General features: G+C 43.5%; 1 protein-coding gene across 1 annotated transcript in view; it reads left to right on the forward strand.

Moving 5' to 3' along the window:
- The first annotated feature begins 447 nt into the window (after nucleotides 1-447).
- ACSF2 (acyl-CoA synthetase family member 2) overlaps nucleotides 448-22759 on the forward strand; it is a 40771-nt gene continuing 18459 nt past the window's right edge. The window contains exon 1 of the mRNA XM_003414399.4: nucleotides 448-686. Coding sequence (XP_003414447.1) covers nucleotides 559-686 — 128 coding nt within the window. The 5' untranslated portion in view covers nucleotides 448-558. The remainder of the gene's footprint in view (nucleotides 687-22759) is intronic.

Consider the following 22759-nt stretch of genomic DNA (forward strand, 5'->3'; position numbering starts at 1 on the left):
GCCTGGAGGGAGCTCACCCACTGCACCCTTTGTCTCGGCGGCCTTCTCTCCCCTCCTCCCACGGCCGTCTGCTCCAGCTGGCACGCCTTGGGATTGTTCCATGCTGGCTCCTTTGGGCTCTGGCTCGCGACTCCGGGAGCCAGCACGTGACCCGCCCGCTAAACCCGCCGCGGGACCAGTCTTGGCCTTGCCGCCCCGCCCCGCATTTGAGCTCCCCGGCTCCCCCTCTAAGAAATCCACAAACTCTTGCGCCACAATACCTAGGCCCCAGTGGTTGGGAGGCGAGACCCGCCTGGGGCTGCCGCCCGGGCCTTGGGACCTGGACAGAAACCAAAGCAGTTCTCAGAGGGTGGAAGGGGGAGGGCCGCGGGTCCGAAAGAAGGTGGCCCGGAGCGGGGCCACCTCCCCCTCGCCTCGCCTCGCCCCGCCCCGCCAGTCCAAGGCTTCCGCACCCCATAGGCAGCGGCGACCCTTCCCGCCTCCCCGTCGGCTCCCAGCTAGCCCCGCCTCGGCTTACTTTAAAAGTTTACTTGGCCTGGGACTGGGTCAAAGCGAGCCATGGCTGTCTGCTCCGGGATGCTGCGCCTCGGGAGGCTGTGTGCGGGGAGCCCGAGGGCGCTGGGGGCCCGGGCCATCTTCTCCCGAGGCTGGCGGGAAGCGATCTTGCAGGGAGTCCGCTCTGTCAGGTACCCCCCCACCCCGGGGAGGAGAGGAGGTGGGGCAGCCCCCCCGGAGGAGCCCGTGGGGGCCCTGCTGAGCCCACGGCAGCCCCACCTCTGGGTGGCGTGCACTGGGGAGTAGTACCCAAAACCCTAGCACCTAGGCAACGTCCTAGGTGCTAGCGTGTGGGGTGGTCGGCGCGGGCTGGATCAGCAGCTGGTGGCTGACCTTGACCCTCTGCTGACCTTGTTTCCGGTCCTGGACTCTAGACTCTTCCCATCCTGGGCATATAAAGGGCCAGGGCTGCGGACCTTAAGCAGTTCAGCCTGAGAGGGAGGGTCAAGGGCCAAGGCCGGGACACTGCCTCTGAGCTGGACCCCATTCTGGGATAAACTTGGGCATTCTGCCTCCCCCAGGCCACTAAACTTGGTGTCTTCCCAGAAGCCTTATCAGCTGCTGGTAAACACTGCTTTTGCTCCTTCTAAGAGGCCCTGGTGGTGCAGTGGTTAAGCACTCTGCTGCTAACCACAAGGTAGGTGGTTGTAGAATCCACCATCTGCGCTGCAGGAGAAAGATGTGGCAGTCTGCTTCCCAAAAGATTACAGCCTAGAAAACCCTTAGGGAGCTGTGCTGTTCAGTTCCGTCCTATTAGGTGTGGCTACGAGTCAGAATTGACTTCACCACACACAGCAACCTACCCCTGGGCCTGTTTTCTTTTGTCCTGCTTACAAGTGGTTCCCATTGGCTTTGCTGCAATAAGTAGGAATCCTTAAGATTGCAAATATAAAATAGCATTGGTTACACAGAGCTAGGCTCCCTGGGATGCTATCAGTGGTGGTTATCTTAGCACCCAGCAGAGGGAGGCGTGGGCACAACTGGGCCTGCTCTTAGCCCTGTTACCCAGCAAGGTCATGATACTAAGTCTGTGGTCAGGACTGGATTTTGGACACCAAACAGGGTATGGGCCTGGGCTGGGAAAAGGAAGCAAAAGCCTGAACAGGGCTGTTTGAGAGAATTCAATTTGGTGAACAACAACAACAAAAAATAGTCAAGGTGGGGAAACTTGGAGGGAGATGCAAATTCCTCTGTTGGCTAGAATTCTAAAATTACGTTTTGAACTTGATGGTTCTTGAAAGCTAGAAAGCTCATCAGGTTTTAACATCTTTAATATCACTATTCCTAGTTTTCTGGGAGAGCCCAGTAGGTTAAGGCAGTGGCCGTTCAGTGGTAGAATTCTTGCCTTCCATGTGGAAGCCTGGGTTTGATTCCCGACAAATGCCCCTCATGTGCAGCTACCACCATCTGTCAGTGGGGGCTTACATGTTGCTATGATGCTGAACAGGTTTCAATGGAGCTTCTAGAGTAAGACCGACTAGGAAGAAAGACCTGGAGATTTACTTCCAAAAGTCAACCAATGAAAACTTTATGGATCACTGGATCACAACAGTCTAACCCATAACAGATTGCAGGGATGGTGCGGGACCAGGCAGTGTTATGCATGGGGTCTCTGTGAGCCAGGATAGCTAACAACAAGGCCATGTTATCTGTCATGCTGTGGATATAGAGACCATAGAACTCAGTCCTCAGCCCTCAAGGGGCCTGAGGTCTGATAGGGTGGAAAGATAAATCAACATATGGTCCCATTGGGTGTTCCAGGTGTCAAAGAGCAGAAAGCTCCCAGCTTCTGTCCACTGCTCTTCCTGATCTGGTCACACACACAGCCTAACACCCCAGGCCTATGGGTTTTTGCATCCCCACTTTTGCCAGATAGGAAGGAGCAAGAACCTTCAAACCAAACTACTGACTTAGGTTACAGCTTTGACTCCTCCACCTACTGGCTACATGTTCTTTGGGCATGTTACCTAACCTCTGAACCAGGTTAGATTATTGCTAATACTACCTATTGCTGAGTTATTAGACAGGTTGAAAAAGGCTTGCTCCTCTCTCCAGCCTTTTCTTTGGAGCAGGGCTGGTCCCTGAGAACTTTCAAATGATGTCTGGGTAGGATTCCAACTGATGTGAGAGTACGAAAGATCCCCTTCTCAACAGCCTCTTCCCTGGACTTGGTCCTCTCTCCTGGCCAGTTGCCAAGATGGTAGCTTCTGCCCGGACACAAGTCCAGTCTTTGGGCCTACTGGACACCCATTTCTCCATCAAAGGCAGGGCTATCCAGAGCCTTCTTCCTGGGAGGAAAGAGGAGCTGTCTGTTCTCTGGATCCCCGAACCACCCACTCCTCCTTTGTCCACATACCCTCTTTGCCCCAAGGCAAGTTGGATGGGCTAGTTTGGGGCTTCAGGGAAACTTGGAGAGAGGAATCCAAGGAGAAACCTGAATATGAGCAGGCCTCCTCCACACCTCCCCAAAAGCTGACCTAGGGCTGCCTGGGAGACAGCTGCATCTGGGGTGTTGGGAGCACTCAGAGCTGGGGAAGAGGGAGAGAACAGTGGCTTAAGCCTTCCAATATTGGGCATGATGCTTAGAGCTGGGACTCCAGTGACACAGTGCTGATGGTAGGGGTGGAGGTGTGCGTGGACTTTATGGTCTACCTTCCAGGGAGGAGGATGACTGTCATCAGATGGTCTTGGCAACTTAAACACTGTCTCTATATGAAGGACTTATATTAACCCAGGAAGTGTTTGGGTGGAAATCATAAGTAGTTACAAAAAATAGACTCTTCCCATAGATCTCTAAAAGATGATTTACAAATGATTTGGTGGTGCTGTCCCTATGCACTCCACCGGGGATCTCCCAGCCTAGCAGTAACAATAGAAGATAAACTGTACACTTGGCCACTGTAATCGGGGAATGCCCACGTCTGTTTTAGTCACCTTTTTCTGCCTTGTCCACAGTAGGTGTGCAATCTACTGTGCAGGGTGCAATGGGGGAGACAAAGAGGAATGACCTTGCTTTCGCTCTGCCTAAGAGAGATGGTAGAGGGGAAGACCACAGACTCAGAGATTCAAGCAGAAAGTTGTATACCATTAAGGGTGTCAATCAAAACAAGGAAGAATCTGATTGACGGGAATAAAATTAGGGGAGGAAAAAAAAAAAAAAAAACATTGCTGTTGAGTCAATTCTTACTCATAGTGACCGTATAGGACAGAGTAGAACTGCCCCATAGAGTTTCCTGGTGAATTCCAACTGCTGACCTTTTGGTTAGCCGTACCTCTTAACCACTACGCCACCAGGGTTTCTGAGATTAGCGAAGGTTTCCTAAAAAGCTGTGATCCCCAATCTTCCTGAGTATGAAGCCCTTCTAACCTCCCCCACGCTATTTTATTTATTTAACCTACAGGGGAAAACTTTGGAATGTGAGAGATCTGTGTTCAAACAAACCAACTTCCTAGCTGAGTAGCTTTGGGACTTAAGTTGAACTTCACTTTTCTCAGGTATAACTAGCGTTATAAAAAAGCGTTATAACAAGGGTTAAATGAGGTTTCCTAAGAAAATACTTAGCATATAGCCAGGCGCCAAGGAACCACTCAAGACACTGCAGTGATGAGCTATATTACAGGCAATACTCATCAGCAAAGCAGCCCTGGTGGCACCATGGTTAAGTGCTTGGTTGCTAACCAAAAGGTTGGCAGTTCAAACCCACCCAGCGGCTCCGCCGGAGAAAAGACCTGGTGATCTGCTCTGTAAAGACTACAGCCTAGGAAACCCTATGGAGCAGTCATACTCTGTCACATAGGGTCTCTATGAGTCGGAATCAGCTTCTGCAGCGTGCAACACAGCTCATGAAGCAATGGCTTTGCTCTCTCCTGCAACGATTGCAAGGTACATAGTTTAGGAACAGGGTCTGAGTATAGGAGGGAGGCAATTATGGCCAAGGGAATTGCCTAAGCAAAGGTGGAGTTGTTCAGGATATGTTGATAAACCTGTGTTTATGTTGGCAGAAAGGGCTAGTTTGCTGATCTTAAGTTCAACAAGCCAATGTATGGGCTGTAATTTCATGTCCTTTTCAGTGGCCCTTACTAAGAGAATGTCTTGCTAGATGACAGGTACTAGCTGCCAGGTGCCTTGCCCTTTGGAAATAATTGTGATTCTAGTTTGCTAATAGTGTTTCGTGAGTCTAGTTGGTGCTCCTTTTGTTTCTCAATTTGGGAGTTAGATGTCAGGGAAGTAAGTCCCAGTCCTGCCACGGCTAACTATGGATGACTTCAGACAAGTCACACAGCCTCTCTAGACCTTGGTTTCTTTGTAAGACAAGCTGATCGGACAAGAGGTCGTCGCATTTCCTTCCGGCCTCGACATACTCTCATTCTCTAGGCCGCTGTGAGTGAACAGAAACATGGAGGGTTTTGACCCTAGAAAGCTAAGAGCTAGATCTTTTGTGTACCTTAGTGATCCCATCAAGGGCAAGTGTTCTGAATCAGCACCCCTCCCCTGCAACTCCTGTCCTCTCTTTCCCTGAGGCCACTACTGCTGTGTACGTGTTTCCCAAGGGAAAGTCTGTGGCATGGATGCCTCCCACCCCAGGTGTTTTAGACTTCTAGAGATGTCTTCTTTAGAGAGTTTGCTGGATCCAAATAAAAATTTCCTACATACTTTCTCTACATACGCACAAACACTCTGGGTTCCATTCAAGATGCTGAAAATGGAAGCTTCCACCAACATGGAGTGTCTTGTACAAAATCTTTATTGTAGCCCCTATCACTTGGAAGTTCCTTGTAATCTGTGTCCTTTGTAGGCTGTTAACTCCTTCAGGGAGGTGATGAAGTATAAATTACATACAGTAAAATATACAGATCTTAAGCATACAGTACAATGAATTTTAACAAATGTCCATCCTCACAACTGGACCAATAAGCAATAAGCAACATCCAGATAAATAGAGAAAAGATTGATGTTGTCAAGGGTTTCATTTTACTTGGATCTATAACCAACACTCATGGAAGCAGCAGTCAAGAAATCAAACGACGTATTGCATTTAGCAAATCTGCTGCAAAAGACCTCTTTAAAGTGTTCAGAAGCAAAGATGTCACTTTGAGGACTAAGGTGCGTCTAACCTATGCAATGGTATTTTCATATGCATGTGAAAACTGGACAATGAATAAGGAAGACTGAAAAAGAATTGATACCTTTGAATTATGGTGTTGGTGAAGAATATTGACTGTAACACTGCCAGAAGAACAAACAAATGAGCCACAAGGCTCATTAGAAGGGAGGGTGGCAAGACTTTGTCCTATGCACTTTGGACATGGTTTCAGGAGGAACCAGTCCCTGGAGAAGGACATCATGCTTAGTAAAGTAGAGGATCAGCAAAAAAGGAAGATCCTCAATGACATGGATTGACACAGTGGCCACAACATTGGGCTCGGACATAGCAATGATGGTGAGGATCGTGCAGGACTGGACAGTGTTTCGTTCTGTTGTACATGAGGTCACTATGAGTTGGAACTGACTCTGTGGCACCTAACAACAACATACTCATTACTCAACACCACAATCAAGGTATAGAATTTGTCTATCACTCTAGAACAGTGCTGTTCAATACAAATATAATGTGAGCCACATAAATAATTTGAAATTTTCTAATAGCCACATTAAAAAAGTAAAAAGAAACAGGAGCAATTAATTTTAATGATATACTGTTTCATTTAACCCATTATATCAAAAACATTATCATTCTAGCGTTAATCTTTTAAAATTATTAATGGGAGATTTTATGTTCTTTTTTTATATTAAGTCTTCAAAATCTGATGTATATTTACATAACACACCTCAATTTGGACTAGCCTCATTTCAAGTGCTGCATAATCACATGTGACTAGTAGCTCCCATATGGACAGAGCAGCTCTAGAAAGTTCTCTTGTGCTCCTTTCTAGTAAATTCCCTTCCCCAACCAGAGGCAACCACTGTTGTGATCTGTCTCTATAAATTAGTTTGGCCTGTTGTTGAACTTCATGTAAATTGTAGAGTATATACTGGCGTCTGGCTTCTTTCACTCAAAAACCGAGGGGCGCTTTTGGGAAAAGTGGCCCTTTAACCTTGCCAAAAAGCATTAAAATGTGTGTAATACATTAAACAACCTAGCTTTCCTTGCTAACTGTCTTAGTTATCTAGTATTGCTGTATCAGAAATACCAGAAATAAGTGACTTCAACAAACAGAGATTTATTTTCCCACAGTTGTTGGGAGGCTAGGAGTCTGAAATCAGGGCACCAGCTCTAGGGGAAAATCCTCGTCTCCTCAGTTTCTCTTCCTTGGCTCCTTGGTGATCTTCATGTGGCTTGGGATCTATCTTCCCCCATCTCTGCTTGCACTTGCTTGTTTAAATCTCTTTTATATCTTAAAAAAGATTGACTTAAGACAACTCTACACTAATACTGCTTCATTAACATAACAAAGAAGTCCATTCCCAAAGGGGATTATAACCACAGGTAGAAGCCAAAACAAGACCAAACCTAGTGCCGTCCGGTCTATTCTGACTGATAGCAACCCTATAGGACACTACAGGTATGGGGTTAGGATTTACAGCACATATTTGGTGAGGACACGGTTCAATCCATAATAATAACCAATATTATGTAGTCTGAGGACCTTTAAACATTATTTTGACGTAATTGTAGATTCACGTGCAATTATAAGAAATAATAAGACAGATCTCATATATTCTTTATCCAGTTTCTCACAGTGGTTACATCTTGGAAAACTAGTTCAACGTCACGACCAGGATATTGACGATGGTTTAGTCAAGGTACAGAAGAGCATTTCCATCACCACAAGATTCCTTCATGTTTCCCTTTTATGACTACACTCACTTGCCCCCCGCCCTCACCCCTTCCTTCTTGTCGTCTCGTCAGTTCTGACTCATAGCAACCCTAGGTACAACAGAATGAAACACCACCTGGCCCTTCACCATCCTCACAATCGCTGCTATGCCTGAGCCGATTGTTGCAGATAGATTGTTTCAATCTATCTCAAGAGTCTTCCTCTCCTCCCCATTCCCATCCCCTCACAGCTACTAATCTGTTCTATTCTCCATTTCTATAATTTTGTTATTTCAAGAATGTTATATAAATGGAATCATACAGTATGCAACCTTCTGGGACTGACTTTTTTCACTCAGCAAAGCACTGAAGACCCATCCAGGTTGTTGCGTGTATCAATAGTTTGTTCATTTTTAGTCCGTGGTATGGATGTGCCACAGTCTTGTTTACCCTTTCACCCATCGAAGGACATCGGGGTTGTTGCCAGTTTGGGGCTGTTATGAATAAAGGTCCTTTATCATTCATGTACAGCTATTGTGTAAGCATGTCTTTATTTCTCTGGGATAAATGCTCAGGAATGCAATTGCTGGCTCATGTAATAGTTGCATGTTTAATTCTAAGAGAAATTGCCAAGCTGTTTTTCAAAATGTAACATTTTACATTCCCAACAGCAATGTGGAAACCCTGGTGGCATAGTGGTTAAGAGTTACAGTTGCTAACCAAAAGGTCCACAGTTGGAATCCACCAGGCATTCCCTGGAAACTGTATGGGGGCAGTTCTACTCTTTCTTACAGGGTTACTATGAGTCGGAATTGACTAGATGGCAACGAGTTTGGTTTTTGATTTGGACAGCAATGTATGAGTGACCCAGTTTCTCCACATCCTTGCCAGCATTTGGTGTTGTTACTCTTTTTTATTTTTGCCGTACTGATAGGTGTGCAGTGATATCTCACTGTGGTTTTACTCATTTCCCTAATGAGTAATGAACTTGAACATCTTTTCATGTGCTTATTTGCCATCTGTATGTCCTCTTTGAAATTTCTCTTCCTGTGTTTTGCCCATTTTCTAGTTAAAATTTTTTTTTGTACTATTTAGTTTTCACAAGTCTTTATATATTCTAGATATGAGTTCTTTGTCAGATATGTGGTTTGTAAATATTTCCTCCCACTCTGTAGCTTATCTTTTTATCCTCTTAACAGGATCTTTTGCAGAGCAGTTTTAAATTTTGATCAAGTCTCACTTATCAATTTTTCCTTGTATGGATCACGCTTTTGTTGTCAAGTCTCTGAACTCTTTGCCTAGTCCTACATCCTGAAGATTTTGTCCTAAATGTTTTATAATTTTACATTTTAAGTTCATGATCCATTTTGAGTTAATTTTTTATATGGTGTGAGAATCATTTTTAACATTCTAGTCGTTCTTGTGATTCTTGGGCCTTTAATGGCCATCAGTTAAGGAAATGACCCCTCAGTAGTGCTTTTAAGGTAATTTGGATTTTATATGTCACAATAAACAAACAAACAAAAAAATCCAAACCCATTGCCATCGAGCTGATTCTGACCTGTAGTGACCCTGTAAGACAGAGTAGAATTGCCCCATAGAGTTTCCAAGGAGTGCCTGGTGGATTTGAACTGCCGACTGTTTGGTTAGCAGCCGTAGCACTTAACCACTACGCCACCAGAGTTTCCTATGTCAGAATAGTACCTTCATATTTATGAACAATAGTCGCGTGTTGTAGCTGGTACAAATGTGTCATCCATCTATGTAGGTATATAACCTATTATAACTTCATTCCAAGAGAAAGACAGCAATTTCAGGTTCAGACTTGTTAACTCAAGGTTGCCCCCTCCTGTCCTTGTGTTGGCCATCTATACAACCATGTCATGGTGCCATTTAGTAGGTCAGCCACTCATCCGATGGTGTCTCTGTGCGAATTAGGAAAAGGAGTCCCCCGAGGGGATGCAGCACTACAGTGCAGTGAGCCACACGTGGACTGGAATAATGGTGTGTTTGGTTAATGATTCTGGTGTGGTGTGCAAGGGGAATAGATAGGGGGAGAGCCTGTCTCATCCTCCATGAGCTAGGAGCTGCACTGGCCCATTTAGCTAGAATTATGTCCCACACAAAGGTGAGTACTTTGACTGAGGTCGGAGGTTTTGGCTTACCTATGAGTAAAAGAAACAGTATACTGCATCATTTGGTCTGTGTTTAAAACTGATATTTGTTAAAACAGGTAAAGCCCTTAGAATCATGCCGTGCAAGTAATAAGTAATCTTAGTTTTTGCTATTTTTTGTATTCAGAAGGAATACACATCATGCTTTCATAATTTTAGCAAAAACAGTATCAATGTGTGCATTTTTTAAAACTCCACAATATGTGTTTTGAGATCTATTCGTGTTGAGGCCTATAAACGAGTTGGGATCTAGTTGATTCTGACTCACGGTAACCCCTGTCTGTCAGAGTAGAAGTGTGCTCCAGAGGGTTCTCAGTGGCTGACTTTTTGCAAGTAGATCATCCGGCCTTTCCTCCAGGTGTCTCTGGGTGAACTCCAGCCTCCAAACTTTTGGTTAGCAGCTGAGCATGTTAACCATTTGCACCACCCAGGAACTCCTTGATACCTTTAGATGTAGGTTACTCCTTTTACCTGCTGTATAGTAGTCCATTGTATGACTAAATCTCTTGCAGTGGAATTTCTGTGTGGAAGAGTTGATATTTTTAGCTCTAGAGATTGTTTAGCTCTAGAGACTGTGCTGCTAGGACCGCCAGCAGTGACCAAGAGTCCTTGTCTTCGCATGTCCTTGCAAGTACTGCTGGTCTTTAAAGGGTATGCCAATCTGGTGGGGTCAAAGAATATCTCATTATGGTTTGAATTTGCATTTCCTGATTATCAGGAAGAGTGGGCAGTTTTTGAAATGCTTACTGCTAATGTCTTCTGTGAATATCCTGTTAATATTCTTTAATATCTGTTGAATTAGATTGTCCTTTTCTTATTGATTTGTGAGTTTTTTTTTAACACAGGCTAGATGCTAATCCTTTGTCTTATATAATATGAAATTTATAAACCCGAATGGTTGCTTGTCTTTTATCTTTGTTGATGATTTATGTTTTTCTTCTGGCCTAGAGACTAGCCTGGCACCAAATGCTTGTGTGTATGTATTGAGGGAGAGAAGGGGTAAGTCCATGACTTGAGATAGAGTGGGATATTGCTTTCAGTTTTGTTTCTAAGGCCTTCTTGCTGGTGGCTAGCATGCTGCCTTCTCCAGGGCAACAGTGGACTGGCCTCCAGATGGGGGATGTTCCTGTAGTTGCCTGGGCCCTCACAATGGTTCAGAGAGTTCACTGGCTCTTCCTCCCTGCTTTGGCCTCCCAAAGGATTAAGAGGCTGGGACCTCAAGTAATCCCAACCTCCAGCAGGGCGGGGTCTACCTGCAAGCCTCTGGCCTGGGTTCCGAGAGCCTCTACCCAGTAGGTAATATATAACAAGAGGAAAACCAAACAGCATCTCCCTCAAGTAGATTCTTGACTGCAGGCCTGTTTGCTCAGGCCCTGCAGGTATCTGACCTGCCCTGCCTTCAATGGCTCCTCCAGGGCCCTTCTCTGCCAATGGTCTCTACCTGACCCTGTCAGAGCTGTGTAATCAATCTTCTGTTCCCACGGTGGCTTCCAGCCTCTGGCAGTGTCATTGACCCCAGAATGTCACAGAATGCCACAGCTGCTCCCTGAGTTCCACCTGAAGTTGCCTGAACCTATCAGCCATGGTCTTGAAGCAGAAACTCTGTTCAGTTCCTGCTTGAAGACCACACTGGGGCAGGGCAGAGCCAACACTGGGGTACAAGGCTTTCAAGATTATCCCTTTCTGCCCTAAGCTTGGTTATCTCTCGTCCCATGTCACGGTGCCATGAGCAGGTCAACCACTAGCCTGAAGGGTGTTTCTGTGCAAATTTGGGAAAGGAGCCCCGCCCCCCCAAGAGGATGCAGCCCCATGGGACCTGGCTTGGTGACAAACCAAACACTGGGTGGGGGCAAGTCAGGTGACTGTACAGTTAGGAGACAAAACCACTGTGGTTGGTGCCAGGAGAGGTGGACTGTAACCTGAGGAAGAACAGTGAGATCAAAGGGTGGAGAAGAGGATGAATCACGTGCTATAAATAAGTCATGGCAAAGGGCCAGAACCTGCTGTGGAAAGGCCTGTGAGAGCGGAAGTGGGGTGAGGGCGGCTGCTAAAAGACACTTCCAGGAGGCTGTCTCTGTGTCCTCATGGCACTCAGAGGGCTCCATCAGCTCTCAGGTTTGCTGCTGCAGCCCCTGGGGTTCTCAGGGAGTTGTGGATGGGCCACAGGGTAAAGAGCAGTACGCTTACAAAGGGGCCCACATTTGCCACCCACTGAAGCTGGAACCTTAAGAAAATGAACCGCTTGCTGCTTCTGCTTCCTTCATCCATAAAAGGGAAAAAGGGGCAAATGTGTAGAAATAGAAAGTAGAACAGTGGTTACAGCAGGGGTTGGGGGAAGAGGGGCATAGGGAGTTATTGTTTAAGGGGTATAAAATTTTTATTTGGGGTGATTTAAAAAGTTTTGGAAATAAATAGTGGTGATAGTTGCACAACATTGTGAATTAATGCCACTGAATTGTACACTTAAAATGGTATATATATATATGTATGTTGTTGTTAGGTGCCGTCGAGTTGGTTCCAACTCATAGCAACCCTACTTACAACAGAATGAAACACTGCCCAAGTAATTCCGCACCATCCTCACAATCATTGCTATGTTTGAGCCCACTGTTGTAGCCACTGTGTCAGTCCATCTCATTAAGGGTCTTCCTCTTTTTTGCTGACCCCTTACTTTACCAGCGTGATGTCCTTCTCCAGGGGTTGGTACCTCCTGATAACATTTCCAAAGTACGTAAGACGGAATCTCTGCCATCCTCACTTGCAAGAACACTCTGGCTGTACTTCTTCCAAGAAAGATTTGTTTCTTCTTCTGGCAGTCCATGGTATAGTCAGTATTCTTCATCAACACTATAATTCAAAGGCTTCAATTCTTCTTCAGTCATCCTTATTCACTGTCGAGCTTTCACATGCATGTGATGCAATTGAAGACACCATGGCTTGGGTCAGGTGCACCTTAGTCCTTAAAGTGACATCTTTGCTTTTGAACACTTTAAAGAGGTCTTTGCAGCAGATTTGCCCAATGCAATATACATCTCTTGGTTTTTTTTTTTTTTTAGTATTTACATAATTGAAATATTTTATTGATTGGACACTTACCTATAAAGTATTGCATTGAACCAAACCGAACCCGTTGCTGTCGAGTCTATTCTGACTCACAGGAACCCTATGGGACTGAGTAGAACTGCCCCACAGGGTTCCCAAGGAGCGCTAACCAACCTTTTGGTTAGCAGCTGTAGCTCTCAACCAGTGCAACACCAGAGCTGCATAGTATTGCCCTACCTGTTGCCCTCAAGCTGATTCCAACTCATAGCGACCCTGTACGACAGAGTAGAACTGCCCTATAGGGTTTCCAAGGAGTGGCTGGTGGATTTTAACTGCAGACCTTTTGGTTAGCGGCCTTAGTTCTTAACTGTTGCATCACCAGGGCTCCATAGTATTGCCCTAGTTAATCTAATACCCTACCCTTCCCGTGGCTGCCAAAATACATATTCACCTGTTTAAGGCTAAACTCAAAGAAGTCAGCCTTGTGTTACTTTTGTGTTTTCATTGCGTTTTAGTTGAAAGTTTACAGCTCAAGTTAGTTTCTCACTAAAAAATTTATACGAATACTGTTTTGTGACATTGGTTACAGTCCTCACAATGTGACAGCACTCTCCCCCCTTCCACCCCAGGTTCCCTGTGTCTGTTCATCCAGTTCCTGTCCCTTCCTGCCTTCTCGTCTTGCTTTTAGGCAGCAGTTGCCAATTTGATGTTGTATATTTGATTGAACTAAGAAACACGTTCGTCACCTGTGTTATTGTTTGTTTTGTAGTCCTGTCTAATCTTTGTCTGAAAAGTGGGCTTCAGGAGTGGTTTCAGTTCTGAGTTACCAGGTGTCTGGAGGCCATAGTTTCGGAGGTTCCTCCAGTCTCTGTGAGACCAGAAAGTCTGTTTGTGTGTGTTTGTGTGTGTGAATTTGAATTTTGTTCGACGTTTTTCTCCCACTCTGTCCAAGACTCTCTGTTGTGATTCCTGTCAGAGTGGTCAGTAGTGGTAGCTGGACACCACCTAATTCTCCGGGGCTAAGGCTGGTGGAAGCTCTGGTGCATGTGGTCCTTTAGTCCTTTGGGCTAATACTTTCCTTGTGTTTTTGCTTTTCTTAATTCTCCTTTGCTCCAGATGGGATGGGACTAATACGATGTATCTTAGATGGCTGCTCACAAGCTTTTAAGACCCCAAATGGCAGTCACCAAAGTAGGATGTGGAACATTTCTTTATGAACTGTGTTATACCGATTGACCTAGACGCTCCCTGAGACCATGGTCCCAGCCCAGTAACTCAGTCGCTCCAGGTGTTTCGATGTATCTAGGAAGCTTCTATGACTTTGCCCTGGTCAAGTTGTGGTGACTTCACCTATACTGTGTTGTCTTTCCTTTCACCAAAGAACCTAGTTAGTAATTTCCCCTCCGATCCCTCCCAACCCTTGTAACCATCAAAGAATGTTTTTTTATCTGTGTGTAAACCTTTTCTGGAGTTTTTATAACAGTGGTCTCATACAATATTTGTCGTTTTGTGATTGACTTATTTCACTCAGCATAATGCCCACCAGATTCATCCATGTTGTGAGATGTTTCACGGATTCGTCATTGTTCTTTTTCATTGTGTAGCATTCCATTGTGTATATGTACCATAATTTATTTATCCATTCATCTGTTGATGGGTACTTAGGTTGCTTCCATCTTCTTGCTATTGTGGATAATGCTGCAATGAACATGGGTGTGCATATGCATATTCCTGTGATGGCTTTTATTTCTCTAGGATATATTTCTAAGAGTGGGATGGCTGGATAATATGGTATTGCTACTTCTGGCTTTTTAAGGAGGTGCCAGATTGTTTTCCATAGTGTGGTTTGATTTCTTGACTGCTGCTTCCATGGATGTTGTCTGTGAATCCAAGTTTGCATATTGCCGGTTGTTAATGAATCTTCCTCCAATCCTGATACCACGTTCTTCATATAGTCCCCCTTCTCGGATTATTTGCTCAGCATACGGATTGAATAAGTACAGTGAAAGGATACAACCCTGACGCACACCTTTCCTGATTTTAAACCATGCAATATCCCCTTGTACTGTTTGAACTACTGCCTCTTTGTCTATGTTTAGGTTCCTCCTAATTTTCTTATGACCCGCACAGTCGAATGGCTTTGCATAGTCAATGAAACACCGGTAGACATCTTTCTGGTATTCTCTGCATTCAGCCAAGATTCATCTGACAACAGCAATTATATCCCTGGTTCCACATCCTCTCTGAATCTGGCTTGAATTTCTGGAAGTTTCCCGTCGGTATTAATGATATTGTTTGATAATTTCCATGTTCTGCTGGTTCACCTTTCTTTGGGCACAAATGTGAATCTCTTCTAGTCAGTTGACCAGGAGCTGTCTTCCAAATTTCTTGGCATAGACCAGTAAGCTCTTCCAGCATTCCATCTATTTGTTGAAACATCTCAATTGATATTTTGTCAGTTCCTGGAGGTTTGTTTTTCACCAGGGCCTTCATTGCAGCTTAGACTTCTGCCTTCAATACCATTTGTTCTTGATCATATGCTACCCTCTAAAATGACTGAATGTCAACCAGTTCTATTTGGTATGGCAAATCTGTATGTTCCTTCCATCTTCTTTTTTTTTTTTTAACATCTTTATTTATTTTTAATAATTCGCCAGTTAATTTAAAGATTCCTCAATTTATTTTTCTTCTTTTTATTGTGCTTTTGTTGAAAGTTTACAGCTTAAGTTAGTTTCTTGTACAAAAATTTATACACACATTGTTATGCGACCCTAGTTGCTGTCTATATAATGTGACCGCACATTCCTCCTTTCCACCACGAATTTCACATGTCCATTTAACCAGCTCCTATCCCTTTCTGCCTTCTCAATTTGCCTCCAGAGTTGTCCATTTAATCTCATGTATCTACTTGAACTAAGAAGCATGCTCTTCACGAGTATTATTTTATGTCTTATAGTCCAGTCTATTTTTTGTCTGAAGAGTTGGCTTTGGAAATGGTTTTAGTTCTAGGTTAACAGAGAGCCTGGGACCATGTCTTCTGGGATTCCTCCAGTCTCAGCCAGACCATTATCCTTCCATCTTCTTTTGTTGCTTCCTGCATCATTCAATGATTTGCCCATAAAATTCTTCAGTATTGCAACTGTAGGCTTGAATTCTTTCTTCAGTTCTTTCAGTTTGAGAAATGCTGAGCATGTTCTTCCCTTTTGGTTTTCTATCTCCAGGTCTTTGCACGTGTCATTATAGTACTTCACTTTGTCTTTTCAAGCCCACCTTTGAAATCTTCTGTTCAACTCTTTTACTTCATCATTTCTTCCATTCGCTTTAGCTACTCTACATTCAGCAGCAAGTTTCAGATTCTCTTCTGACATCCATTTTGGTCTTTTCCTTCATTCCTGTCTTTTTAATGACCTTTTGCTTTCTTCATGTATGATGTCCTTGATGTCATCCCCCAAATCCTTAGGTCTTCAGTCATTAGTTTTCAATGCATCAAATCAGTTCTTAAAATAGTTTTTAAATTCAGGTGGGATATACTCAGGGTTGTACTTTGGCTCTTGTGGACTTGTTTTATTTTTCTTTAGCTTCACTTTGAACTTGCATGTGAGCAATTGATGGTCTATTCCGCAGTCGGCCCCTGGCTTTGTTTCAGACTGACGATAGTGAATTTTTCTATTGTTTCTTTCGAAGATATAGTCCATCTGATTTCTGTGTATTCCATCCAGTGAGGTCCACGTGTATAGTCACTGTTTCTGTTGTTGAGAAAAGGTTTTTGCAGTGAATAAGTTGTTGGTCTTGCAAAATTCTATCACGCGATCTCCAGCGTCATTTCTGTCACCAATGCCGTATTTTCCAACTATGATCCTTCTTTTTGTTTCCTACTTTTGCATTCCAACCACCAGTAATTATCAATGCATCTTGATGGCATGTTTGATCAATTTCAGACTGGAGAAATTGATAAAAATCTTCGATTTCTTCATCTTTGGCATTAGTGGTTGGTACGTAAATTTGAATAATAGTCGTATTAACTGGTCTTCCTTTTAGGCGTATGGATATTATCCTATCAATGACAGCATTGTATTTCAGGATAGATCTTGCAATGTTCTTTTTGACGATGAATTCGACACTATACCTCTTCAATTTGGCATTCCCTGTGTAGTAGACCATATGATTGTCTGATTTAAAATGGCCAATACCAGTCCATTTCAGTTCCCTAATGCCTAGGATATTGATCTTTATGTGTTCCATTTCATTTTGATAACTTCCAGTTTTCCTAGATTCGTACTTCGTACATTCCACATTCCGATTATTAATGGATATTTGCAGCTGTTTCTTCTCATTTTAAGTCATGCCACATCAGCAAATGAAGGTCCCGAAAGCTTGACCTTCATTACTAATCCGTGTTATTAAGGTCAACTCTGCTTTGAGGAGGCAGCTCTTCCCCAGTTCTATTTTGATTGCCTTCCAACCTGAGGGGCTCATCTTCCAGTACTATATCAGACAATGTTCCACTGCTATTCATAAGGTTTCCAATGGCCAATTTTTTTTAAAAGTAGGCCACCAGCTCCTTCTTCCTAGTCTGTCTTAGTCTGGAAGCTCCACTGAAACGTGTCCACCATGGGTGACCCTGCTTGTATTTGAAATACTGGTGGCATAGCTTCCAGCATTGCAGCAACATGCAAGCTCCCATAGTATGACAAACTGACAGAGGAGTAGTGGGGAGATATATGTGTATATATGTGTGTGTGTGTGTGTGTGTGTATATATATATGTATTTTTTTTTTTAACCACGCACAGAAAGATGGAATAATGATCAGTCCAGGATTGATGTTAGAATCATATGAGACACATGTGGAAGTCCTTTTTAAGCCATAAAACTCTGCAAAGATTTGTATTGTATTGAGGATTTAGGGAAGCCACCAGAATCTGTCCACCAGTGTGTTCCAAGAGAGTGGACTTGGAAGCCAAACAGTCCAGGATTTGAACCCCAGCTTGGCCACTTACTGGCTGCGTGGCTTTGGGTGAGGACCTGTAGTTCATTGAGCCCCATTCTCTCATCTGTAAAATGGGTGCATACATCTGGAGTATTTACAGGAGAGCTGGCATGACGATACACCAGTAAATGTCAGCTCGCCTGTTCTGAAATATATGTGTTCTTTTTACCTAAAGCTTATTGAACATTTCCCACCTGTATCATTACATATAGGTGTCTTCATTATTTTAATGGCATAGTGTTCCATTTTATAAATCCATCTCATAGCATCCCTATATGACAGAGTAGAACTGTCCCATAGGGTTTCCAAGGAGAAGCTGGTGGATTTGAACTGCCAGCCTTTTGGTTAGTAGCCGAGCTATTAACCACTATGCTACCAGGGCTCCTTTCCATTGTATAGATGCCCCATAACTCAGTTATCTAATCCCTTGTTCATAGAAATAAAGTTTTTCCCCAATTCTTTCATCAGCAGCAATTAATGTCCTCTTTTATACCTTTAGGCATCGGTTAGTTTTTTTTTTTAGGATAGGTTCCTAAAAGTAGAATTGTTGAGTCAAAGAGTATGCCTATTTAAAATCTTAAATAATTCACCAAAGAAGACATTCTGGCGGCTAACAGACACATGAGGAAATGCTCGAGATCACTAGCCACTCAACAAACCCAACCCACTGCCGTCGAGTCAATTCCGATTCGTAGCAACCCTATAGGACAGGGTAGAACTGCCCCACAGAGTTTCCAAGGAGCGCCTGGTGGATTCAAACTGCTGACCTCTCGGTTAGCAGCTGTAGCACTTAATCACTACCCACCAGGGTTTCCACTAGCCATTAGAGAAATGCAAATCAAAATTATAATGAGATACCATCTCATCCCGACACTACTGGCACGAATTAAAAAAAAACAGAAAATAAATGTTGGAGAGGCTGTGAGGAGATTGGAACTCTTTTTTTTTTTTTTAATTTTATTTTAGATGAAGGTTTACAGAACAAACTAGTTTCTCATTAAACAATTAATACACATATTGTTTTGTAACGTTGGCTGCCAACCCCACAATGAGTCAACACTCTCTGCTTCACCCTGGGTTCCCTATTACCAGCTTTCCTGTCCCCTTCTGCCTTCTTGTCATTGCCCCTGGGCTGGTGTGCCCATTTAGTCTCATTTTGTTTTATGGTCTGTCTAATATTTGGCTGGAAGGTGACCTCAGGAGTGATTTCATTACTGAGCTAAAAGGGTGTCTGGGAGCCATACTCTCGGGATTTCTCCAGTCTCTGTCAGACTAGTAAATCCAGTCCTTTTTTTGAGATTGGAACTCTTATGCACTGCTGGTAGGCATGCAAAGAGGTACAATCATTTTGGAAAACAATATGACACTTTCTTAAAAAGCTAGAAATAGAAATACCATATGATCCAACAATCCCATTCCTAGGAATATATCTTAGAGAAATAAGAGCTGTCACATGAATAGAGCATGCACACCCATGTTCATTGCAGCATTATTCACAATAGCAAAAAGATGGAAACAACCTAAGTGCCCATCAACAGATGAATGGTTAAACAAACTGGTACATACACACAATGGAGTACTACGCAATGATAAAGAACAATGATGAATCTGTGAAACATCTCACAACAGGGATGAATCTGGAGGGCATTATGCTGAGTAAAATAAGTTAACCACAAAAGGGCAAATATTGTATAAGACCACTATTATAAAAACTCATGGAAGGTTTACACACAGAAAGAAACAAATCTTTGATGGTTATGAGGGAGGGGAGTGGTGGGAAGGGCATAACACTAACTAGGCAATAGATAAGTGGTAACTTTGGTGAAGGGTTAGACAGTACACAATATTGGGGAAGTCAGCACAACTTGACCAAGGCAAAGTCATAGAAGCTTCATAGATGCATCCAAACTTTCTGAGGGACCGAGTTACTAGGGCTGAGGGCCGGGGATCATGGTCTTGGGGGCCACCTAGCTATGTAAACTATGGCATAACATAGTTTACAAAGAAAATGTTCTACATCCTACTTTGGTGAGTAGCAGCTGGGGTCTTAAAAGCTGGTGAGCGGCCATCGAAGATACGTCTACTGGTCCCACCCCGTCTGGAGCAAAGGAGAATAAAGAAAACAAGACACAAGGGAAAGATTAGTCCAAAGGACTAATGGACCACAACTACCACAGCCTTCATCAGACTGAGTCCAGCATAACTAGATGGTGCCTGGCTACCATCACCAACTACTTTGACAAGGATCACAATAGAGGGTCCTGGACAGAGCTGAAGAAAAATGTAGAACAAATTTTAAACTCACAAAAAAAGCCCGGGCTTCCTGGTCTGACAGAGACTAGAAAAAACCTGAGAGTATGGCCTCGGGCACCCTTTTAACTCAGTACTGAGTCACTCCTGAGGTTCACCCTTCAGCCAAAGATTAGACAAGCCTATAAAACAAATAATAATACATGTAGTTCAGTTATGTATGTAAGACTAAATGGGCACACCAGTCTATGGGCAAGGACGAGAAGGCAAGAGGTGACAGGAAAGCTGGACAAATAGAAATGGGGAACCCAGGATTGAGAAAGGAAGAGTGTTAACACATCCCAGCATTGGCAACCAATGTCACAAAACAGTATGTGTGTTAATTGTTCAATGAAAAACTTATTTGCTATGTAAACCTTTACCTAAAGCACACACACACAAAATGAATTAAAAAAAAAGGCAGATAAAATCAAATCAGAAGGGATCTAGATTTACGGGGTCTGAAACTTACACAAATTTGGGTGCCCTCTTTAGGAAAAAGAATGTAAAATTATAAACACCACATTCGTGCCAATTGGATATTAATTTAGAATAAGAAAAGCTACAAATTGCTGGAGGCTTAAAGTTTCAGGTCCTTTTCTTATGACATCTCTTTAGGCATTTTGCCAGCAATGCCGTCATAGAAATGCTTCTTGATTTGCAACCAGCCTTTCCTCTCCAACTCCTGGGAACTTCCAGCACCCGGGGCTCCAGGCTGGTGAGCAGTCCTGAATCCTAAGCCTTATTGGCTTCATGGCTTCAACAACTGCCCGCTTAAAAAGTTTGTACCAATTTGTACCCTAGCCCATTTCTCCATGTCCTTGTCAACATTCTGTGCTGTCTCTCTTTCTTGTTTTTACGTTGAAGTTCATAGCCATTTTATGAATCTTCTCTACTTTGGGAAGTTTATCTAGGCAATATTGAGGGCAGCTTTATAGTCCCTGTGCTCCAGCTGTCTGCTGAGTCATCCCCTCTTCTTGTCCTCTTACTCATTACGGGAAGCCAGAATAACACAAACTGGCTTCAGTTGCAAGCATAAACTTTCACTTAGAGGAAACCACTTTCTAGTACTTAATATGAATACTCTTTGATAAGAATACCTGTTGTGGAATTTTGAAATTAAATATAGACTCCACGAGAAAGATAGCAATCTCTGGTACGGATAGAGGACTAGGAAAGAGCCCTGGTGTTGCAATGGTTAACCCTTCATCTGTTAACTGAGAAGTCGGTGGTTCTGTGGGAGGGCCTAGTGATCTACTTCCATAAAGATTACAGCCTAGAAAACCCAATGGGGCAGTTCTACTCTGTTGCATGGGTCACTATGAGTTGAAATCAACTCGCGGGCACCCAACAATGACAAGAGAGGACTAGGGATTTATTATATTTTCCCTTCGAGTAACTTTTCATTTAATATGGCATCGGATAGATTTAATTACTTTATATATATATATAATACAAGTACATATAGGAGTCCCTGGGTGGTACAAATGGTTAAGCGCTTGACTACTAGCCGAAAGGTTAGCAGTTCAAACCAATTCAGAGATGCTTCTGAAGACGGGCCTGGCCATCTGCTTTTGAAAGGTCACAACCTTGAAAACCCTATGGAGCAGTTGTACTCTGTACACCTGGGGTCACTATGAGTCCGAATTGACTTGAAGGCAACTAACAACAAAAACAATGTAAGTATATATATATATATAATATATGAGTATGTTATAAAATATATATGAGCATATTATAAATATATATATATATGATTTTTGGAATAGCAGCTTTTTGGACTCAGTGGAATAATTAAACCCATAAAGATTAAATCAAACTCATTGCCATCGTGTCAATTCCAACTCAGCGACCCTGTAGCACAGAGTAGAACTACCCCATAGGGTTTCTAAGGCTGTAATCCTTACCGGAGCAGACTGCTACATCTTTCCCCCATGGAGTGGCTGGTGGATTCAAACCGCCAACCTTCTGGTTAGTAATCAAGCGCTTAACCACTGCCCTGCCAGGGGTCCTTTCATAAAGTTTATAGCCTTGGAAATCCTATGGGGCAGTTCTACTCTCTTCTATAGGGTCGCTGTGAGTTGGAATTGACTCAATGGGAACGGATTCTTTTTTTTTTTAAGGGTCAGTAAGGGGGTTTCTCTATCTCGCTGTCTTGATCTGTTGCCGGGTGGAAACCCCAGGTTCTGCTTGGCGCAACTCATTTCAGCCAATAAACGAGAGACCGAGGTAGAAGAGTAGAAAGTCACCTTTCTTTGTGCAAGGAAAGGTACAATAGGGGCTATTGCCACAAAGACTGCTCAGTAAGGGTGAGTGGGAAGGTTACTTTTAAGGGGTTCACAAGCAGGAAGTTCATACAGGTTACATCAGCAACATTCTTAAACATACTATGCAGGCTCAGTGAGTTGATGTATGACTTCATGCATCGCATGTCCAGAAGACAGTGGTTCAACTCCACCCAGACGTGGGGAAATTACTATGTATGAGGTACTTAATGAGCTAAAAGGTTATCCTGAATTTCAGTGTGGTGCCTAAACCAGTTTCTGCCAATTTCCTTTAGTTTTGGGCAGCAGCTAAGGAGAGGGGAACCAGGATTCTAATGTAAAGCTATGGGGCATGCCAAGCAAAGGAACCAGGGTATTAATGTAAAACTATGGGGACCTGCCAAGCAAGCTGCTTGAGGCAGTGGAATTTTCTGCAGCCTGGGAACCTCTGTCTTAGATCTATAAATACATATGAGCATGCACACACACACACTTTTTTTTTTGCCATCATTTGAAAATAAGTGGTAGACATTATGATAATATCAATACTTTTCATCTTTGCTGATCTCTTGGGCAACATGTAACTCCTGGTTGTTTTGCTTTGGTTTATGACATAGACATCTTTTCTT

The sequence above is a fragment of the Loxodonta africana genome, chromosome 18 (genome assembly GCF_030014295.1).
Source record: "Loxodonta africana isolate mLoxAfr1 chromosome 18, mLoxAfr1.hap2, whole genome shotgun sequence".
Classification (NCBI taxonomy): domain Eukaryota; kingdom Metazoa; phylum Chordata; class Mammalia; order Proboscidea; family Elephantidae; genus Loxodonta; species Loxodonta africana.